This window comes from Cebidichthys violaceus, unplaced genomic scaffold (genome assembly GCF_023349555.1).
Source record: "Cebidichthys violaceus isolate CVI_PGR_0920_01 unplaced genomic scaffold, fCebVio1.0.p SCAF_15, whole genome shotgun sequence".
In the NCBI taxonomy this organism is placed as follows: Eukaryota; Metazoa; Chordata; class Actinopteri; order Perciformes; family Stichaeidae; genus Cebidichthys; species Cebidichthys violaceus.
In genome coordinates, this window is record NW_027176318.1 from 8056470 (window position 1) to 8075239 (window position 18770).

The 18770-nt window shown below is 44.5% G+C and overlaps 1 protein-coding gene across 1 annotated transcript in view; it reads right to left on the reverse strand.

Annotated features, from left to right (window-relative positions):
• The window catches only part of pola1 (polymerase (DNA directed), alpha 1), a 27631-nt gene extending 9750 nt beyond the window's left edge, over positions 1–17881 (reverse strand). Inside the window, exons 1-26 of the mRNA XM_068710324.1 lie at positions 17753–17881; positions 17126–17253; positions 16777–16873; positions 16606–16683; positions 16399–16511; positions 16242–16304; positions 15934–16035; positions 15711–15846; positions 15455–15614; positions 15136–15308; positions 14902–15014; positions 14668–14781; positions 14505–14579; positions 14267–14405; positions 14005–14159; positions 13820–13904; positions 13652–13713; positions 12915–13004; positions 12709–12825; positions 12458–12633; positions 12186–12315; positions 11410–11529; positions 11240–11330; positions 11035–11162; positions 10683–10832; positions 9883–10005 (exon numbers count right to left, since the gene is read on the reverse strand). Coding sequence (XP_068566425.1) covers positions 9883–10005; positions 10683–10832; positions 11035–11162; positions 11240–11330; positions 11410–11529; positions 12186–12315; positions 12458–12633; positions 12709–12825; positions 12915–13004; positions 13652–13713; positions 13820–13904; positions 14005–14159; positions 14267–14405; positions 14505–14579; positions 14668–14781; positions 14902–15014; positions 15136–15308; positions 15455–15614; positions 15711–15846; positions 15934–16035; positions 16242–16304; positions 16399–16511; positions 16606–16683; positions 16777–16873; positions 17126–17253; positions 17753–17792 — 2958 coding nt within the window. The 5' untranslated portion in view covers positions 17793–17881. The remainder of the gene's footprint in view (positions 1–9882; positions 10006–10682; positions 10833–11034; positions 11163–11239; positions 11331–11409; positions 11530–12185; positions 12316–12457; positions 12634–12708; positions 12826–12914; positions 13005–13651; positions 13714–13819; positions 13905–14004; positions 14160–14266; positions 14406–14504; positions 14580–14667; positions 14782–14901; positions 15015–15135; positions 15309–15454; positions 15615–15710; positions 15847–15933; positions 16036–16241; positions 16305–16398; positions 16512–16605; positions 16684–16776; positions 16874–17125; positions 17254–17752) is intronic.
• Between the last annotated feature and the right edge of the window lie 889 nt (positions 17882–18770).

Below are 18770 nucleotides of genomic sequence, written 5' to 3' on the forward strand. Positions count from 1 at the left end.
TAACCAAACCCCCCCCCCCCCCCCCCAAACAATTACAGCCAGGCTGTGTTCAGACAACGACACTGCGTGAATAAACGCAGCCATTGTATTCATTTTAGAGTTGTTCCTCTAATACAGCCTAACATGCTGGATCGGGTATCAGCAAGTACGCACCGATCCAATATCCTGTTACCATATCACTGATCAGTTCACTTACGCCATTTAGGAACAACAATACAAAAAATGTCAGCAATTTGGCATATAACTCATTTTACACTGGAAAACCCCACCAGTAAACAGCAACATGTTTTTAACTCACTGGTAACTGAGCGGTGCTCTCTATCAGCTGACGCACAAGCTCGGGTATCAAGAAGGGAAAAAAGTATCGGATCGTCTCTCATTCATTTGAATGGGACAATTGCGTTGGCTGCCCTGAAGTGGTGCCATTCAAATAAATGAGAGCAAATTCAGAGACGTTAAGCCAAAAAGGCAACTTTTGCCACGACACGACCTCATCCAGCAAGGTGCTGCAGAACCCCACAAACACAGGCCCTCGAGCTGTTTAAACACCGACATGTTCAGTCTGAACGGAAGAGCAACTGTACCTCAGTATACATTGTACAGAAAATCTCTATTATGTCATGGTGTATGTGACCAAATTGACAGATCTACATTTAAAATCTAGCCTCTTCCATGAACTACGGGCTCTATAGTAACTCTTTCCCCATGATAAAACAGCAAAAGAGAAGCGCTGAAAGAGGGGGGGGGGGGAAGAGAGACAGCGGAGGAGACTGGAATGATCAGAGAATAGATGGAAGGAAAGGGCAGAGGAATGATGAACACAGAGATGTGGGAAAGACAGAGACAGAGCGACAGCAAAGCGGGGTGAGAATGCGTTGATGTAATTGATGTGTGGACTCATTTAGACGGGTTTTCCATACGCTGTCAGTCCCCCGCAGGACACACTGCTTTAAGGAATGAACCGCGTGAAAGACAAGTCCTTTGACCATGATGCAACTGTCTGTGTGTGTGTGTGTGTGTGTGTGTGTGTGTGTGTGTGTGTGTGTGTGTGAGAGCGCTCATCTTTAAGCACATACCAACACACATACTATACGGACCAACGCAAACACACAGCCCCAGGGGGTACAAAGAGTGTGTGTGTGTGTGTGTGTGTGTGTGTGTGTGTGTGTGTGTGTCGTCCCTCTGATGACTACACCAGTCAGCACCGTGCATGCCGCTCATACTGGGGCAGACAACTGAAAAAGCTCCACTCGTATTACTTCATGTTCTAACGACGCCGTGTCCTTCAGTGAAAAGGCGTCTTTCAACATCAACCAGATCATCGAAAAAGTTTTAGTGTAGAGCTGTAACAATGAATCGATATACATCTGACAGAAAATCAATGTTAACGCTCTCCTGCTCTTCTTTGATTGTAAACTGAACGTCCTTAGAATAAGAGATGGTGGTCGGATGAAACGAGACATTCGAATAAGTCAACATGAGCTCTGGGAACTTACGACAGTCATTTCTCACCATTGGCTGGCATCTAGCAGTCCAAATGAACGACTTAATCTAAATATATCTTGAAGTTGTGAAGATTTGATATCGCTCCCGTCCTGAGAAGTATGGTTAGACAATTTTAAGTCAGATTTGAATGGTTTCGTATTCACAACGAGTCGAGGTGAATCTCTCCTTCTGTTATTTGCCCCGATACAATCTCTACGACTCCAAACAACGTGTTCAAATCCTCCAATTACCAAAGCTCCTCTTTTTGTCACATCGTCAAACATCAGTCAGTCTTCTTACGTTCCTGCCTCTCTCACTTGTCAGCCCCTCGGCGTTAATTGGTCTGGACAGTAATTGAGCAGTTCAACCGACAAGTGCCCCGCGGTGTGAAGGATCAGGACTGAAGAATTCTTTCTTCAAACACTCGTAATCACTACCCAAGTCTACTTCTTTCACGTTGCAGCCTTTTAGTTCTGGAGCTGTAAGCATGAGCTCACAAGGTCTGACATCCTCCACCACGATCTTTCCGTGCTTTCTAACTTACATGAAAGTAATACGCATAAGAACAGCAGTCCCGCTAAACTCAATAGACTTTAAAACATGTTTTAGATAAGCCTGCAACTTGCAGAAAAATGGCAGCTTCAAGATACCGCTCGTCTGTCGCTATAATTTCGTACCTGACAGCAGTACACGAGAGTTCAAGTGTTCCCGCAGTATTTCAACACTGACTTTGCACAGCTTACGAGTGACATTTTCACTTTGTACTCCCCATTTCTAAAAACATAATGTACCCAACAATCTGCCTCGAGACTTTGAGGACACAAGACGTCACGGCATCTGACCCCGCCGACGCCGCTCAAAGATGTGGTCGGGCTAAGTGGTGCTACTGTAGTCTGTAACACTCAGAAGCTGCCATGAAGGGAACGAGGGAGACAAGTGCGGGAGCACGGGTTCACGACAAATGACAAACGTGGTCGAGTGCAGCCGAGTGAACCTGGATCAAAGTTCTCTGAACAGTTATAAATTGATTTTCAATACGTAGTCCTAACATCTCACTGTATGCCCATTATCTGACTTTTCCCAGCTGGTCCCTTTTTAATTTGGTGTAACAATGCCTCGTGTCTCTGCATGTGCACCTGCTTGTCTGTATGAGTTGTGCCCATTAGCGGAGCGATATTGCACCCTGTCACGCTAATTGACGAGTGGTTCAGCCTTTGTTGTGATATCTGCCCCCCCCCCCGCCATTTGCTGGCCTTATCGAGGAGGGATTTATCTGTCTTGTTGTGATGTCGCTCGCATGCATTTCATTACCCCCCCCCCTCCTCATCAAAATATCTTTTGTCTTTTGCCAGGCTGTCATTTTAAATAAGAGTGTGGGTCTTAACTGATCTGCACTGGATGAGTGACAAATGGTTTACAGATTGAAATGAGGCAATAAAGATAATACAGACACACACACACACACACACACACACACACACACACACACACACACACACACACACACACACACACACACACACACACACACACACACGCACACACACACACACACAACTCCCCCCCCACTGATCGGGAGATCAGAGGCAGCATGTTAAACCTCAGTGCGGCAGAGGACCCTTGTAAAAAGAGCCTGGGGCACCAGTGACGATTGTTTTGAAAAGCACTCAGCTGAAAAGCATTTTGGGATGACAGTCGGCCGACTGAAATAGCACCTGTGGAGGAACACACCACTGTCAGAGCTGGGGGGGGGGCATGAGTATGCGCACACACAAAAATACCCCCTCTATTTCTCTAACACAATCTCTCTCACACACACACACACACACACACACACACACACACACACACAGATGCATAAAAGATTCGTAGTCTCTCTTCTGCTAGTGTGAGCTCTCATGTGCGCGCACACGCGCACACACACACACACACACACACACACACACACACACACACACACACACACACACACACACACACACACACACACACACACACACACACACACACACACACACACCTGTCCTGGCAGATGCCATTGCTGTGTTCTCATGTCTGCTACTGGGAGGGTCAATCGGTTGTAAAGCTTCGTCTGCAGCCATTCATCGAAAATAACCCGACAATGACAACAACCCTCCTGCTGTCTGGTCAATTAAAAATGTGCTACTTTGATAGCTTAAAAAGAACACCCGATGTGTCGCTTCATCCGGGGCACAGTCACAGTAGTCACCAGTGAAGTCCTAAAATGTTGCCGGGCAAATAAATAGTGTTTGTGCAGGGAGTCAATGAGCTTCAGATAGCAGGCGATGGGTGGTTCACTGCACAATTTAAAGAGTCTATTATTAATATATATTTATTTTTAATAGTGCTGGGCAACAATTACAATTTGTAATTGCGATTAATCGCATTGTTATGCGCAAAATTCAATAATGAATTCAAAAGTAGCATATTGTGCACTTTTATTTTAAAAGTACTGCTATATGAACAAAAGTACAATAACATTTGGTTTGTAAACACTTTAAACACTTTTAACAGCAGTATTCCCTTTAGACAGTAGCAGTTAAAATACAGTTATAATGATTCTAATGGATATTCAGCCGAGACACAACTTTATTTTCATGTGTGTAATAGATGCAATTTGAAATATACACCTTGAAAACTGCAAACCTATCTACTTCTTTTTGTTTGTTAAATTCTCAGTAGTGATAACTAAATGATATGCTTATTATACATATTCCAAACCAAAAACTGTAATAAGTGTGGTATTTGTTATAAATGTACGTTGTTACATAGAGGATGATAAGAAGCTGTACCTGGAGGGACTTAGGACCCAGGGGAATGTAGGTGAAGCATGGAACCTGGTCTGTACCTGCATGTGGAGTTATGCTAGTAAAGAGTTGACGCGATATTAATGCGTTAACTTGCCCAGCACTAATTTTTTAGAATAACAACAATTACAGATGCGATTTGAGTCACTCTCGCCTACCAGTTCAGCACCGAACTTGGTAGAGACCAAAATCAGAGATAAAACAGAGAATATACAGATATGTATGTATAAATATTTCTACGCATTCAGGTGGCGTAAATGTAAACGTATTGGCGTGTTTTTGGTACAATAACACAAATGCGGTAAAGTAGATAAGAGGATCAAGTTCAGTACGTCATTAATCACAAAACGTTACGGTTTTAATAGAAGTAGCATAATTATCACCTCTTTGTCAAGTCAGCTAAACCCATGCACTAATCATCCTCTCATTTACAGCTCCGTCAGCGGCCCCCGTCAAAGACGGCACATGTCGGATCAATCCGTAATGAATTATAATCCCTGCCATTAGCCAGGTCTCACATGGCCTCATTAGCAGGTGTTACAAACGTCGCAGTTTGGATTCCGAACCCTCGTCCTTTCCACTGTCGGCCGTCGCAGACGAGCTGATGTCGCCAAAATAGCAGCGCTGCTCCCATGTGACTATTTGTTAAGTCCACTCCTATCAGGAGTAAAGCCAGCTCTACGGACGACGGGCCCACGGAAACATGCAGCATGAGCGCACACACGCACGCGCACGCACACGCACACACACACACACACACACACACCAGTGTAGGCAGGCTTATGTATTCTTAAATCTAATTCGGGGAAATGTAAAAATGACCCATGTGAATCTGAGACCGCAGAAGCGATTGAGACTCTGAATGAAAGAAATGGGGACAACAACATTCTCACTCACACACACACACACACACACACACACACACACACACACACACACACACACACACACACACACACACACACACACACACACAATTTAGGTATTCCTGCGTCTAATTCGGGGAAATGATTTGTGATTCCTGAGACAAGAGGAATGATACAGAACCTGAAGGAAGGACACCAGAGGCAACAACATTTACTTAAGACTTCATTACAAGCACCAGCACCCTCACACACACATTCACATGGAGGTTTAACCTAAACCAAACTTTGACCTCTCCACACCCTCGGCTCCGTTACTCAGGCCAGCTTCTAGCCCTCACTCTGCATGCCATCCAAAAATGTGAACTACGAGCTCCTGTCAGGCTGTTTTTAAATACAAGGACAGAGACTCAATTACAGCAGAATGGCTTTCAGGAGTCATCCTCCATCCTGAGACACACACACACACACACACACACACACACACACACACACACACACACACCTGCTAATGGTTGTCAGATTTGCTGTCAAAAAGGTCAAATGTCAAACCAATCTGCGTTCCACCACAATCAACGGCTTCAACCGGCCTCTGTTGTTAACATCACTCGATTAGGAGGCCTTACACACACACACACACACACACACACACACACACACACACACACACACACACACACACACACATATACACACACACACACAGTTTGTGTCCAGAGACAGGAGAAGGTTTACATGCCTTCTAAACCAAGCACGTCATAAAAGTGGCAAAGCCGCTTTTGCGGTGCCCCTTGACTGCTAACAGACACTTCATTTGCTGTGACTAGCGACATTAACGCAGGCATCGGAAATCAACACCGACAGCCAGCCAAATGCCGCAGAGTTTTTGATCTGCAAGAGCTTCTGTAGCAAATCCTCCTTTTTCTCCATTTAATTCTCTCTATTTGTAAACCGTCAGCTGAAGTCAGGGATACACCAGCCAGCGGTCAGCGGACAATAAAAGTCTTCCTGCTATGACGAACGCGTTTAACAGCCTATTATAACCACATGCGTGTAAGTTGTCAGTGTGTCATATATCGGGTTCTCTGTACCCAACTGTTCTCTGGCGAACATACAAAAGAACCCAAAATAACACTGAGGGGTTGAGGGGGACATCAATCTGTGGCTGTGTAATCCTAAACCTTCACCTTCCTCTTAATACCCATCATCCCTCCCCTTAATACCCACACACATACCAGGACAGAGCAGGGCCACAACAAATGCTCCACGCGACAAAGGGCAGAGTTCGGCCAGTAGCACTTGTGAGCGCGCACACGCAATCGACACACGTACGTCAACACACACACACGGCCCGATACAAGACATACTGAAGAAGTATACACACAAGGAAGGGAGCTAAGTGTGTGTGTGTGTGTGTGTGTGTGTGTGTGTGTGTGTGTGTGTGTGTGTGTGTGGGGGGGGGGCTTTCCCGTCTTAACTTGGCATGTCTGATCAGAAAGAGCCACCGCCAAGGGTCCCCCCCCCCCCTCCGAGCCCCCGTCATCTGCACCCTCCCCAGGCTGAGAAACCACTGTGGCCCCCCCGCCTAACCCATTCTGCCACAGGGGAAGGGGGTGGGGGTGGGGGGGTGGGGGTGAGGCCTCAATTTAAAACAAGAGTGAGAGAAAGATGAGAGCTAAGCCAATCAATAAATACGCAGGACTCATGCACATTCAACCCGCACGCTCGTCCGGACAGATGAAGGGGAGGGTGGCTTTACACTGCGGACAGAGCAGCGGTTCGTGTACGTGTTACAATTACAAAAATAAAAAGCCTCCTAAATCTTGATATGAAAGGAGAGTGCAAATGTGACGATAAAACGAGGGGGGGGGGGGGGTGGGGGGGGGGCGAACGGCAATACCCACAAATACACTAGAAACTAAACGCCGGCCGGCCTTCCTGGCTCGCTGCAGTCGGAAACTACCAAGAACTATTTGGCTTGCGGGCATCAGACTGAAGCCCTCGGCTTCTTCCCCCGAGTCAGCCGGCGCTCGTATGGTCTGATGGCTAACTAACTGTAGCATAGGCAATCCAGATAACCAAATAATTAGCAGGGTTGGGTAAACATTTGGGAGCAACTGAATTTGTCAGACAAAAGGCCAGTTAGACCAACTGGATCGTATCAAAGTTCTAGAGCAGAACATCCAACAAATAAATGTCCAAATATAGATTTTGGAGAGCACTTAATCACCATAAACATTATCTACAGCATCTCCTTTACAGCGGGACACCGTGGTCATAGATGTCGCGCTGCGGCAGTATAAATAGATGAGTGTCTAGGATCATGGATACAAAGTAAACAAAACACTAAGATTGTGCAAAGTGGGATCTGCTGCTACCTCAGCAGGTCGAGGGCCATGCCAGGAAATCAGAACAGTGTGGGGTTCAGATCTGACTGGTGACCTTTTGATGCATGTTTCTCCGATCGGTCACGTCGCTCTCCACTGTGTGCAGAGCACTGATGAAGTTAAGGCCTAATAAAACACTCATTAGTCTACTGTCCCTTCATTATACTCGGTGAAACAGAGAAGACGCTGGAGGCCAAGTAGGCCATCAGCAGGTTTCAAGGGGCTTTAAATGATCTGAAACTATTACAACATAAATATATCTATTAAGATCTATCAGAACAAATTAGAGAATTGTCTTGGAAGATGTTTAAAGACTAAAAATCGACTTTCACTTTAACTTATTACAGCACCTTAACCACCACCGCTTCCCAGAGCTCCCATAGTTCACAGTAAACGTGACGTTGAGAGTTCTTCAGCGTCCGACCTCGAGCAAAACACAGTCCGTGTTTCTGAAGTCTGTGGCAACTAAAAGCAGCAACACGACGGAGCATCTCAAACAGAGGCACAGGAACACAGGAGTGGGAGAAGTGTGTGGCTCTGTGAGTTGCACAAGATGGCAGCATCTCATAGTGTCCCATACGAGAAGGTCTGCAGTCAGCTTCCACAGCAATGAATGGAGAGTCGTGTATAAGACCACCATTGTAGACTTGGGTGGGCGGGCGAGGCGGCAACATTCTTCCATCCTGATAGATAGATAGATATCTATCTATCTATCTATCTATCTATACAGAATGTTTTCTGGTAATTCAGTAACCAAATGGTTTTGTAAACTCCTGTGAAAATGAAATACTTGACAAATGAAAAGTGAGCATTTTCTCACTTATTTCAGAACTTTCTGAGAAAATTGAGTCAGTATGTTATTATCAATTTAGACTACATAATTGTATATCATGATATTGTGATATGATTCCATTGACAGACGATATTATATTGAATTATCACCCAGCTCTAATTGTAGGGTTATGTGAATGGAAACACATTAGACATCAAACAAAGGAAAACGTTTATTTTGTTTTACTTAACTGCCACCATTTTGCCATAAAACACTTAAATAACGCTACAAGATTCTTTTGAGCAAATTTGGTGATCATTTTGTTAAAGTTTTAAAAACAATACTAAACCAAGTCCGTTTACAATTACAACATCTTTATGCTATTCATCATTTTTACGTTAGTCATAACCCTAACCCTTTAACTACTAGGAATGCAGACTAGAATTAACCCTCACAGATATTCAGTTGAACAAGCCTGCATGCAACTTGCAAAATGCAGCACTGTCACCATTTCAGACATGTGCAAAGCTGACTTTGTGGTGCCACGTCCTGGATAAAATAAAGAGGTAAAATGTAATTAACCCATCCAGCTCCTGCTGTTAACAAAGATACAAGCAGTGAGTCTGCAGGGAGAGAAACTCCCACCTGTACCACAGAATCAAATGTGCACCTTTTACAAAGTAGCTCTGTCAGCCGAACGACAAGCGTGACTGGAGGCACAAACGGACTGACAAAATAACACACACACACACACACACACACACACACACACACACACAGTTACTGCCATGCCCTCTATTAGAGAACACAATGAGTGTGTAAGGGGATCTTAATGAAGGACTCCCCTGAGGCAAAGCTTGACGCCTCTGCTGAGGATGTGTACTGTTTGAGCTCATTAAATGAACATGAGTACTATGACAGACATGGTGTGGGAGAGAGTGTGTGTGTGTGTGTGTGTGTGTGTGTGTGTGTGGTGTTCAGTTACGATACCAGATTTAGCCATTTGTGTCATGCAGGACACATGCCTCTGTGCGCCAGTTTATTGAGCGCGCGCTCTATTTTGTTCCATGTTGAAAGAAGTCATTACACAACCATACTTTGCATGCAGAGAGTGCGAGCTTCATGCGCGTGTGTGTGTGCCATCTGTGGCAGTTTTGTTACTGGAAAATACTTACACGGAGCTATTGATATCACCGACAACACAACAGGTCTCTTATCCTGACAAAATGAACTTGAGGGAATAATCATATTTGGAACGGGGAAGGGCACAGGGTGAGGGAGGAAGAGATCATTTTGGCGGAGAGAGAAAAAGGATGACAAATGTGAGAAATAGAAGATGAGGAAGAAGTCAGGAAGAAAAAAAGGGAATAGAGGAAGGAGTGGTGCGCCATGTGAAACATGATGCAGCAGTGCCCTCTTGTGGATGAAAGTGGAAGCGGACTCGAGGATATCCTCATTATTTAATCAGTATTGAGTGTGTTTTGTATGCCCTACTTGCTTTAATTGTCTACTGTAATACATGTACAACCTCTGAGGCTTTCACTCACCTCTCTGCCCTTGTGTGTGACCAGCGCAGCGAGTGGCTTGGCGTAGAAGCGACTGTAGCTGAATCCCAGGCAGCCGTACATGCTGTTGGCGGTCAGCTTCAGGGCCTTCTGACGAATGTCGTACTGAAAGACAGTCGGACTCAAATTAGACTTTCCTTGAAAACCCCCCAAAAAAAGGTTAAGAAGTCGTCTCAAAGGTAAGTAAAAATGTTCAACGATGGAAAGACATCACAGGGACGTGAAAGGCCGCAGATGTTCTTCACCACGTGTGGTCAGATGGTTAACCTCCTACAGTTGTGGTAACCATGTCTGTTCAAATGAATCCGTGGATTTGAGTGGATCTGAATGCGCCGACTAAACAGCTATTTGCATGACGCTCCGTCTTCGCTGAGAGAGCAGACGATAGTATGTTGCACTCAAACATGTCCCACCGCCGTCCGTCTGCACACCAGTGTGATGATGATGAATATCTGGCTGAATAAACATGCTACTTGCTGTAGTGATTTGGATTTTTGTCCCCATACTTTGGCAAAACAATGACAGTTGTGGGCATGATGAGCAAACAAATGGACAGACAAGAAGTCCATTATTCTGCAGGAGTGTTTGGAGAAGTTGATTGTTGATTTTTTTTCCCCCTTAACAAACAAATGGTCACCAGTTGTAGTATTTTTTTAAGTGACATGATTTCAAACACAGAAGCATACAAAATTTAAAGCCTCCGGGTTTGAGTTAAATACCGAAAAGATTTAGTGTGTATCACTAACAGTGTGTATCATCTGTGTGTGTGTGTGTGTGTGTACCTGCATGTAGAGGTCTGGGTTGATGTCCTGCTGTTTCATCAGCTGTTTGACCTGTTTACGCCGCTCGACCAGCTTCCTGATTTCTTTGGGCAAGATTCCCATCTCCAGGTTTGTGTCTGGAATTTCGGGAATCTCCTCCGAGCCATCCTCCTGTTACCATGGACACAAGAGTTGGAAGTTAGAAAGTTTTCTCTGGTGGCAAAAAAAAAAAAAAGGTCGGGCTGGGGAAGGCTTACACCTCTGTACCAGGTCATTGGGATCAATCTATTAAGCCTGTCTGTTACTGTGAATAGTTTTAGATCATTCATCTATTAATTCATCTTCTTTGTTACAAAAACATGGAAACAAACACCTCGTTCTTCTTCTTCTGTGTGTTGAGAGCCTCCCTCTGTACGGTGGTGAAGCAGATGTTGAACTCCTGGATGATGGAGGGATACAGGCTGTTGAAGTCAAGCAGCAGCACAAACTTGTCGTAGAAGCCTGCAGAGAGAAAGGGAGGCTATAGAAACACGTACACTGACAGAAAACCAGACTTCAAACTAAGAACACAGACTTACCAACTTTAGGATCCAGCACCAGACCTCCAGCGTAGGCGGCCTTCTTCTTCCTCTTGCCTTTCCCTGCATCCACCTCCTCTTCTCCCTCGACCTGGGACGAAGAGAAAAAACGAGCATGAAACATTTGCCACATGACCGTCACTAAAGAATAAAGCCGTGTGTGGCTTTACCGTTTCCAGCTGGGTCTTTTTGAAGGAGGGTTTGTCGGGGACGATGTAGTTTTTGTCGTGGAATGCGTGAAGCAACAGGAACTCGTTCCTCTCGGAGCGACCGCCCATCAGAGTACGAGACTGCAGAGACGAAGCAGGAAGAAATGAGGTTTGACCGAAGCAGCAGGCAAATAACAAAACCAAAAGTCATAAACCAGAAGTTTAATATAACTCGGGCCAACCTGAAGGCTCAGTGGTGGTATCTTTATGTCCTATTGTAACTTTAAACTTTAAAATGCCATCTTACCCCACTGTATTGTATGTTAAAGTGTGTACTTACTGAAACACACTAGCTGATCATTATACGCTGGCTCTAAACTTTGAGAATGGCTCATTTAAAGCTTTTTCTCTTCATTCACAGGAGAAGCAAGTCTGGCCTTTGTCTGCAAACCGTTTTGTTTCTGACTTCAATTTTCTGTATTTTGTGCAGAACTGCTGCCAGGAATTCAAAAACCTCAATGATTGCCCATCCCTGTTTCTTTTGCCACGTGTTAGAAATTATTTTTTAAATAATGTCGGTAGAGAGCCAGACGCATTCAAGTGTGTCAGTTATTTGGATGTCGATATCATGACGTTCAGCATATTGTGATTGCAGTTTTAATTGTGATCTGCGTTTCCTGTTCGAGCTCCGTAACAAGGTTAGACCACAGCTTTGTCGTAACATTTAATGTTTGTTTTGGTATTTGTTTTGCAGCTGTGGGTGACTTGTTTAACGAAGATAAAGAAAAAAGTGTTACCATGACGTTGCCAGCGATGTTGGTGATCTGCAGGGCCAGCGGCAGCACGTTGAGCTCACACATGAGCTGGAGGATCAGCTTGGCGTCTGTCCAGGTCAACTCCAACAGGTAGAGCAGGTGAGGAGAGTCACTGAAAAACACACACACACACACACACACACACACACACACACACACACACACACACACACACACACACACACTTTAGGATACACAGCTCGATTTCAAAAACAAATGTTTTTCTGATTTGGTTTTAATCTTTCCGTACACACCTGTAGAGGTTCTTGATGTTTTCCTGAGGGACTGTGACTCTCTCCATCTTCAACACCTGTGTAGCCAGTTCAGTCAGATGATAACTTTTACAGCGAATCAGCTCCTTGGCCGAGATCTCCACGTCGCACACCAGACGACCGCAGGTCGCGCTCTTCTCCGCAAAGGCACCGCGACCCTGCAACGGCGTACAGTGATGTACAATATGGTATTGAAATATAAATCTATTGCTCAGGATTTTTCTTCTTCTTACCCCTAGTTTGGGCATATTCGACCTCCTGAGGCGTCCGATCTTAGACCAGTGGGGAACCTTGCACACGTTGATCCTCTGCAGAATCACCTCCAGGTCAAAACCAAAGATGTCGTGACCCTGAAGGAGAAGAAGAAGGATTAGCATACTCAATTTCACCGTGATGAAACACTGTATACAATTAATCTATGCAAACATCTTCTACTCACCACCAGCACATCAGGGTCGATTTTGTGCATCTTCGCCAGAAAGAAGCCCAGCAGAGTCCGCTCCGTAGCGGCGATCTCCACTTTACCGTTCTATCAGAAGAGGGTCATATACAATGAAGAAAATATAGAGGCAAATATATACCGTCCATCAGTTTATATGGAATCTACTTATTGTATAAAATAAACAAAACTACCATTCTGTAAAGTACTCTAGACAATGAGAATAAACTAAATAAACATTGTGTATTTGAATGACCTGACAGGAAGTAAACATAGCCCCAAGTTGTTGCCGAGCAGTTCAGTTCAGTGTAAACTGTGTAAGCTGCTCACGGGCTGTTTCTTTCTTTCAACATTGATCAAAGGACGAGGGCGTCAACATACCTCATGTTGCACTTAAATTCAACAGAATTGAGTATTCTTGAATGTTTTATTTTTATTTATTGATTTCATTGTGTTTCAAATTGGACATCTTCAATATTTTTGTTTTCATGTAAGACAAAAGCCCAAAGTTCTTTGCTTCAAGTGGTCTTGAAGTTCTTTAATTAATAAATGGAAAGCAAAGTTATATTTGTCTCCTCGCCTTTTCTTTGCTGATCTGAGAAATGATCCGAACCGAACCGTGAGGTTTGTGATCCGTTGCACCCCTAGTAAATATCCTGTAAATATGTAAACCACTGATCTTTCCGCTAGTTATAAAACACAAGGTTTTCCTGTTTCTAGTACCAAGCTGAGCTCACCTTCTTCCTCACAGCATCTTTGAAGTCGTAGGGGAAGATGCAGTCAGCCGGTTTAGTGATTACTGCAAAGACAAAAAGAATACAATAACGTTTATCATTTTTACCGTTCTCTCACATTTCTACTTGTTAATTGAGCTTTGAAATTCTGAGTGAGTTTAAATAACTTACCACAAAAATGGGTCTGGTGCAGAGGTTGAGGTGCAGCTTTATCCATGTGGAACTGATAGTGGACTAGTGCAGCCAGGGACACGATCTGCAGTGGAGCAATTATATCATCAGGTCGTTGCTCACTGAGGATCTCAGCTTGTCTGAGCACACCATAAAATAACACAAATCCTCCTGGTCATTCTGACCTCGTTGTGGTGCGTCTTGGGGTTCTGGATGGTCTTGAGGCTGATGGACATGACGGTGATGGGCGGAGGGGACAGGTCTCTGACCACAGTGACCAGGTCACTCCTCAGGGCCAGAGCCTCCACCTTACTCCAGCTGACCGGCTGGCCGATCAGCTCTAACACAGACAAAGTGGGCACATGTGCATTTCCAAACTTAACATGAATTGTTTTCATACAAACACAAATCAAGTTAAACTAAATTAAAGTCAAAAACCCTCCTTACGTGGCGTCTTGATGTCCAGCCAGCAAGGCCCTTTAATCTTCCTGCTGAGGAGGAAGTGCTCCAGACTGGAAGTGTTGGTTCCAAAAACGTGGGAAAAGGTCGCCCCCTTAAGGCCTGAAGGCAGAGCAGGGAACTCGGCCTGCAAAAAAACAATATTTACACAGTTATCATAAAAGATAATCATACAGGCCTGGACCTCTTCTACGTAACACCTAGAAAGGTATGCACATCCACTCACAGAATATCGGACTTCCAGGTACTCGCTCTGAGTGGACACATCTGGAATTTCAAAAGCGTAGCTCTTCTCCACTTTCTGCAGAGAAAAACAAGCGCCTGTTACAAACGTGACAAAAGAAAATGACACTCGTGCTGTACAGTCCGTAACTGAGGTTGGCACGGACCTTGGACTTGAACTTCATGATCTTGAACTTTTCGGAGAGTTCGTTGAACTCCTGGTAGACGTCCATGATTCCTACGGGAGCGTCCGTCACCTCCCCGGTCTTGGTGTTCACTTTCTGTTCATGGGAAACAGCCAATAAAAGTATAAAAGGGGGAGAAAACTGGTCGTTTCTTAAAATTCTGAAATCTTGTTTCCATGATATACGGGCAGCAATGTGACAGAGCAAGAAACTCACATATTCGCGGGGCAGGAAGTACATGGTCCGCTCAATGTTCCTGACGGTGACGCAGCAGCTGACATGAGACTCTGCAGACTCAATCCACACTTTCCCAAACAGGTACACCACACCTAGGAGAAAGAGGAGTTAAAATACCAGGATGTGCTCTACAAATCTGAACAGGATCTTTGGATTATGGAATAACATGATATAGCTTCTATATATTGACTCACGGTCAGGAACACGTCTTACCTGGTTGGCTGTAGGGGTCTTCAAAGGCGTCCAACCAATAGAAGCGGAACACCTGCTCCCCGTCTGCTCCCTCCACCAGAGGGAGTTGGCTGGAGTCCACCTGGATCTCTGCAGGAGCCTCGCTGACTCCTCCGTCCTCCTCTTGTCCCCACGAGCTTCCGATCCTGTCGGACCTGGACAAAGAGAGGAAGACGCTACAACTGAAGCTCGTGTTCTGCATTTTTGAGGTCCTTACATGTACAGTATTTAGAGAATGAGTCGGAAAAATATCTGTATTTCCTTAAAAAGAAGAAGCAAACGAAGCAGATGAAAGACTTACAATAAGACCGGGTCCTGAGGCTCTGCTTTGGGCTCCACTTTAACTGCAGCTGCTTTAGGTGAAGGCTCTGCATTATCTGTAAGTGCAGGCGTCTCCTCCACAAGCCCGACCTCCATCGGCTCATCGAAGTCCACCCCATCAAACGCCAGAGTGTCGTTCACTGAGAACACATTTTCATGAAAGGCAACTTTATTATTGTTGCTAGAAGCAAGAAAAAGGGGCAGAAAGCTAGCAGAGCTGTGTCAGTGGTTCTGACCTTCCTCTTCATCCAGCGCCTCCACCTTCTGCTTCTCTACAGGAGGAGCCGGTGCGGAGGCTGATGACCTGGGGGTCGGGTCAGAAGGTGGTGGCCTGATAACTTTGGCCTTAAACCCCGTAGCGGAGGGTGACTCCTGGTGTTACAGAAGGGACATACAACAGTTTACAATTATTGAATTCAAACTGTATAATTCAGTGACGTAGTTTAGTTTAAAGGATACCTTTGGCATCTGAGGTTTGATCGAAAAGGGATTCATGGGTGATCCCAGAGACTTCTTTTTCTTCAGAGTGACCACTGGTGGAGGAGTCAGAAGAGACGGTTTCTGGGAAGACAAAAGGGAGGAAGAGATTTTAAAAAGCAAATATCACAAACATATCAGAGTCAGGACGGACAATGTAGAGGTGGAGAAGTTGGATATGAAGACGGCTGAGTAAGAAACTAGCCCAAACCATATTAACTGACTGTGACTGTAAAATTACAACTACTACTTGTAACAACAGTTCTGCATTATCTAGATATGTTACCCACCTCAGAGTGCAGGTCCTGCAAGATGTCTCCTAACAGGTCATCTTTGGACAGGTCCACGTCTTTCTGTAAGAGACAAAATGATACTTCTGGTCAATGCAAGAGCAGACAAAAGGGGCAAGAGCAGGAAAGAAAAACAACGCTGTCAGTAGAAACACACCTCAGCAGGTCTCTTGACATTACTGTTCATGAAGAGGCTCTTGATGGTGTTGGGCTTCCCTACGGCAGATTTCTTCACATTTTTCTTTGAGTCTGCTCCTTTAGGACCTTTTCCTGCAAACACAAACACAACATTTATACTGTACATTGCCCCACACTCACAATACACAGAAATTGTGTTACAACGCAATACTATATGAACGTTTACCTTTTTTGCTTTCAACGACATCATCGTCCAGATCATCGTCAAAGATTTCTCTTCCGTCCTCCACATATCCAGTTCCATCTGAGAGAAGAGGAGAGAAACGTTTAGCTTTGGACCTCACCATCACACACACACATACTCCCACAGTGGATACAGCCGGACACTCAGACTCACCATCGTCAATGATCCAGTCATCCTCTTGTCTGTCTCGCACCATCTTCGAGTACTGCTGCTCGTCCACCTCCTCATACACACTTGTAAACTCTTCCACCTATAGATACCATACAGTATGTATAAATGAATAATACATACAAATACAAATGTAAACATAGGGCTGACTATTTCTATTATCATTTTATCTATAATTTACTCTGTAAGATTTCCAAAAATAGAGAATAATGCTCGATGAGGCACTGAGACATACTGTTAATATTAAGGGGAAAAAACATTAACCGGTCCCACACCGAGTTGAACCAAATGATGACACTCTGATCGTGTAATATCCACGGTTATGCACCCTCACCTCATATTTGATCTTCTCCCCGAGCTTGGCTTTCTTAAGCTGCTCCAGTGCAGACTTCCTTCCCACCTTCTCTCGCTTCTCCCGTTTGGAGCGAGACCTCGCCAGACCGCAGGGATCACCCCCATCGCCTGAGGAGAGGGGACACGTCGACAAAGCAGCAGGTATGAACATGACATGTCTGATTTGCAGATGTAAAACCCCCACAACAAATAATACCCCAATAGTGTCACGCTCACGGGGAGTGTTTTGAGGACAATTGGCTCTGACTTCTGCTCTTTAAACACAGAAACACTACTTAGTGGCACTCTGGTAACTTATTTTTTCTGGAATGTTCTTCGTTCATGACTTTATCTTGTCTGAAAATGACAACAGCGCACTGGAGTTAACGTTAGCTAACATTAGCCATGTCTCCCATCCTCTCTTTAGCCTCAGCAACACTACACTCATATGGAACATGTTTAACTAGTTACTGCATGCTAATAGACTCACATTAGCAATGGCCGAAGCGTGCCCCTTGTTGTAGAATGATAGTGTGAGCTAGCTAACATGTTAGCTATCTTCTCTTCTTTCCCTGTGCAAGTCCCGCTACATTTAGCTAGCAAGCAACGTGAAAGAAACAACACTCACCGCTGTCCACGTCTTTCTCTGGGTTCGATACTGGAGCCATGACTTTAATTGTTGTTGCCTTTAACGTTTTTTTGCTCAGTGACAGCTGCTCAACACGACAGCGCGGCAGGTCAACACAACAACGGGACAGTCCGCGCGCCAAATAGGATTCCCGGGGAAAGTCATATGCAGGAAGTGACGTCACATTCGCTGTCAGCCAATAAAAAGAAAGCGCTGTCTCCACTCCGCTCTGTCCGCACGGTGGCGGTGTTGTTCAACTTTCCCTTTTGCTCCACATTGTCTGGATCACACAAAAAAAGTACAGTGTTTCTTCAGTTTGTGAGACATGTTTACTCTAAAAACTCTTAAATACATTTATCTGACAGAAATTAAAGATTTGACCTGGAAAGATAAAAACATAATTCAGTAGGGTATTCTAATTTGAAATGCCAATAAATTACACGTTTAAAAATACCAACCTAATATTAATATTTGCAATAAATATAAAGCCCATAGACATCACACATATCAGACACAATTGTATAGCCTACATAGAGAGTTAACAAAGGTCAATATAATGAATCAATATAATAGTCCTATAAGTATTGTCTCAGGCTCCAAGTAATACATTCACGGTGGTTGCATTTTATAATCAATAACATTACAACCGTGTCCTCAAATTACAGGATCAGACTGTTAGTCTCCCTGTTTTTGTAAATCAATGGTTATCCCTGTTTATCCCAATGAGGCTCATTTCCATGGCGACCAGACTGGACTTTGTAGTGCACAATGGGCTCCTGTCCCAGATTTGGGGCCACAGAGACGGAGTGCGTCCAACAATGAAAACACAAAGCGTGTTTTGTCCTTCCTCCCCACGGCCTATTTTACACTAGCCTACAGTATGGTGCGTTTATGGCCACTTTATCATGTTGATGGTGATTTTAGTGGCAAAACAGAAAGTGTGTGTATGTTAAATAGTATATTTGTGTATGAACTGTTCTGGGTTAACATTTGTTGTTGCCCTTAATTTTTTGGCTAT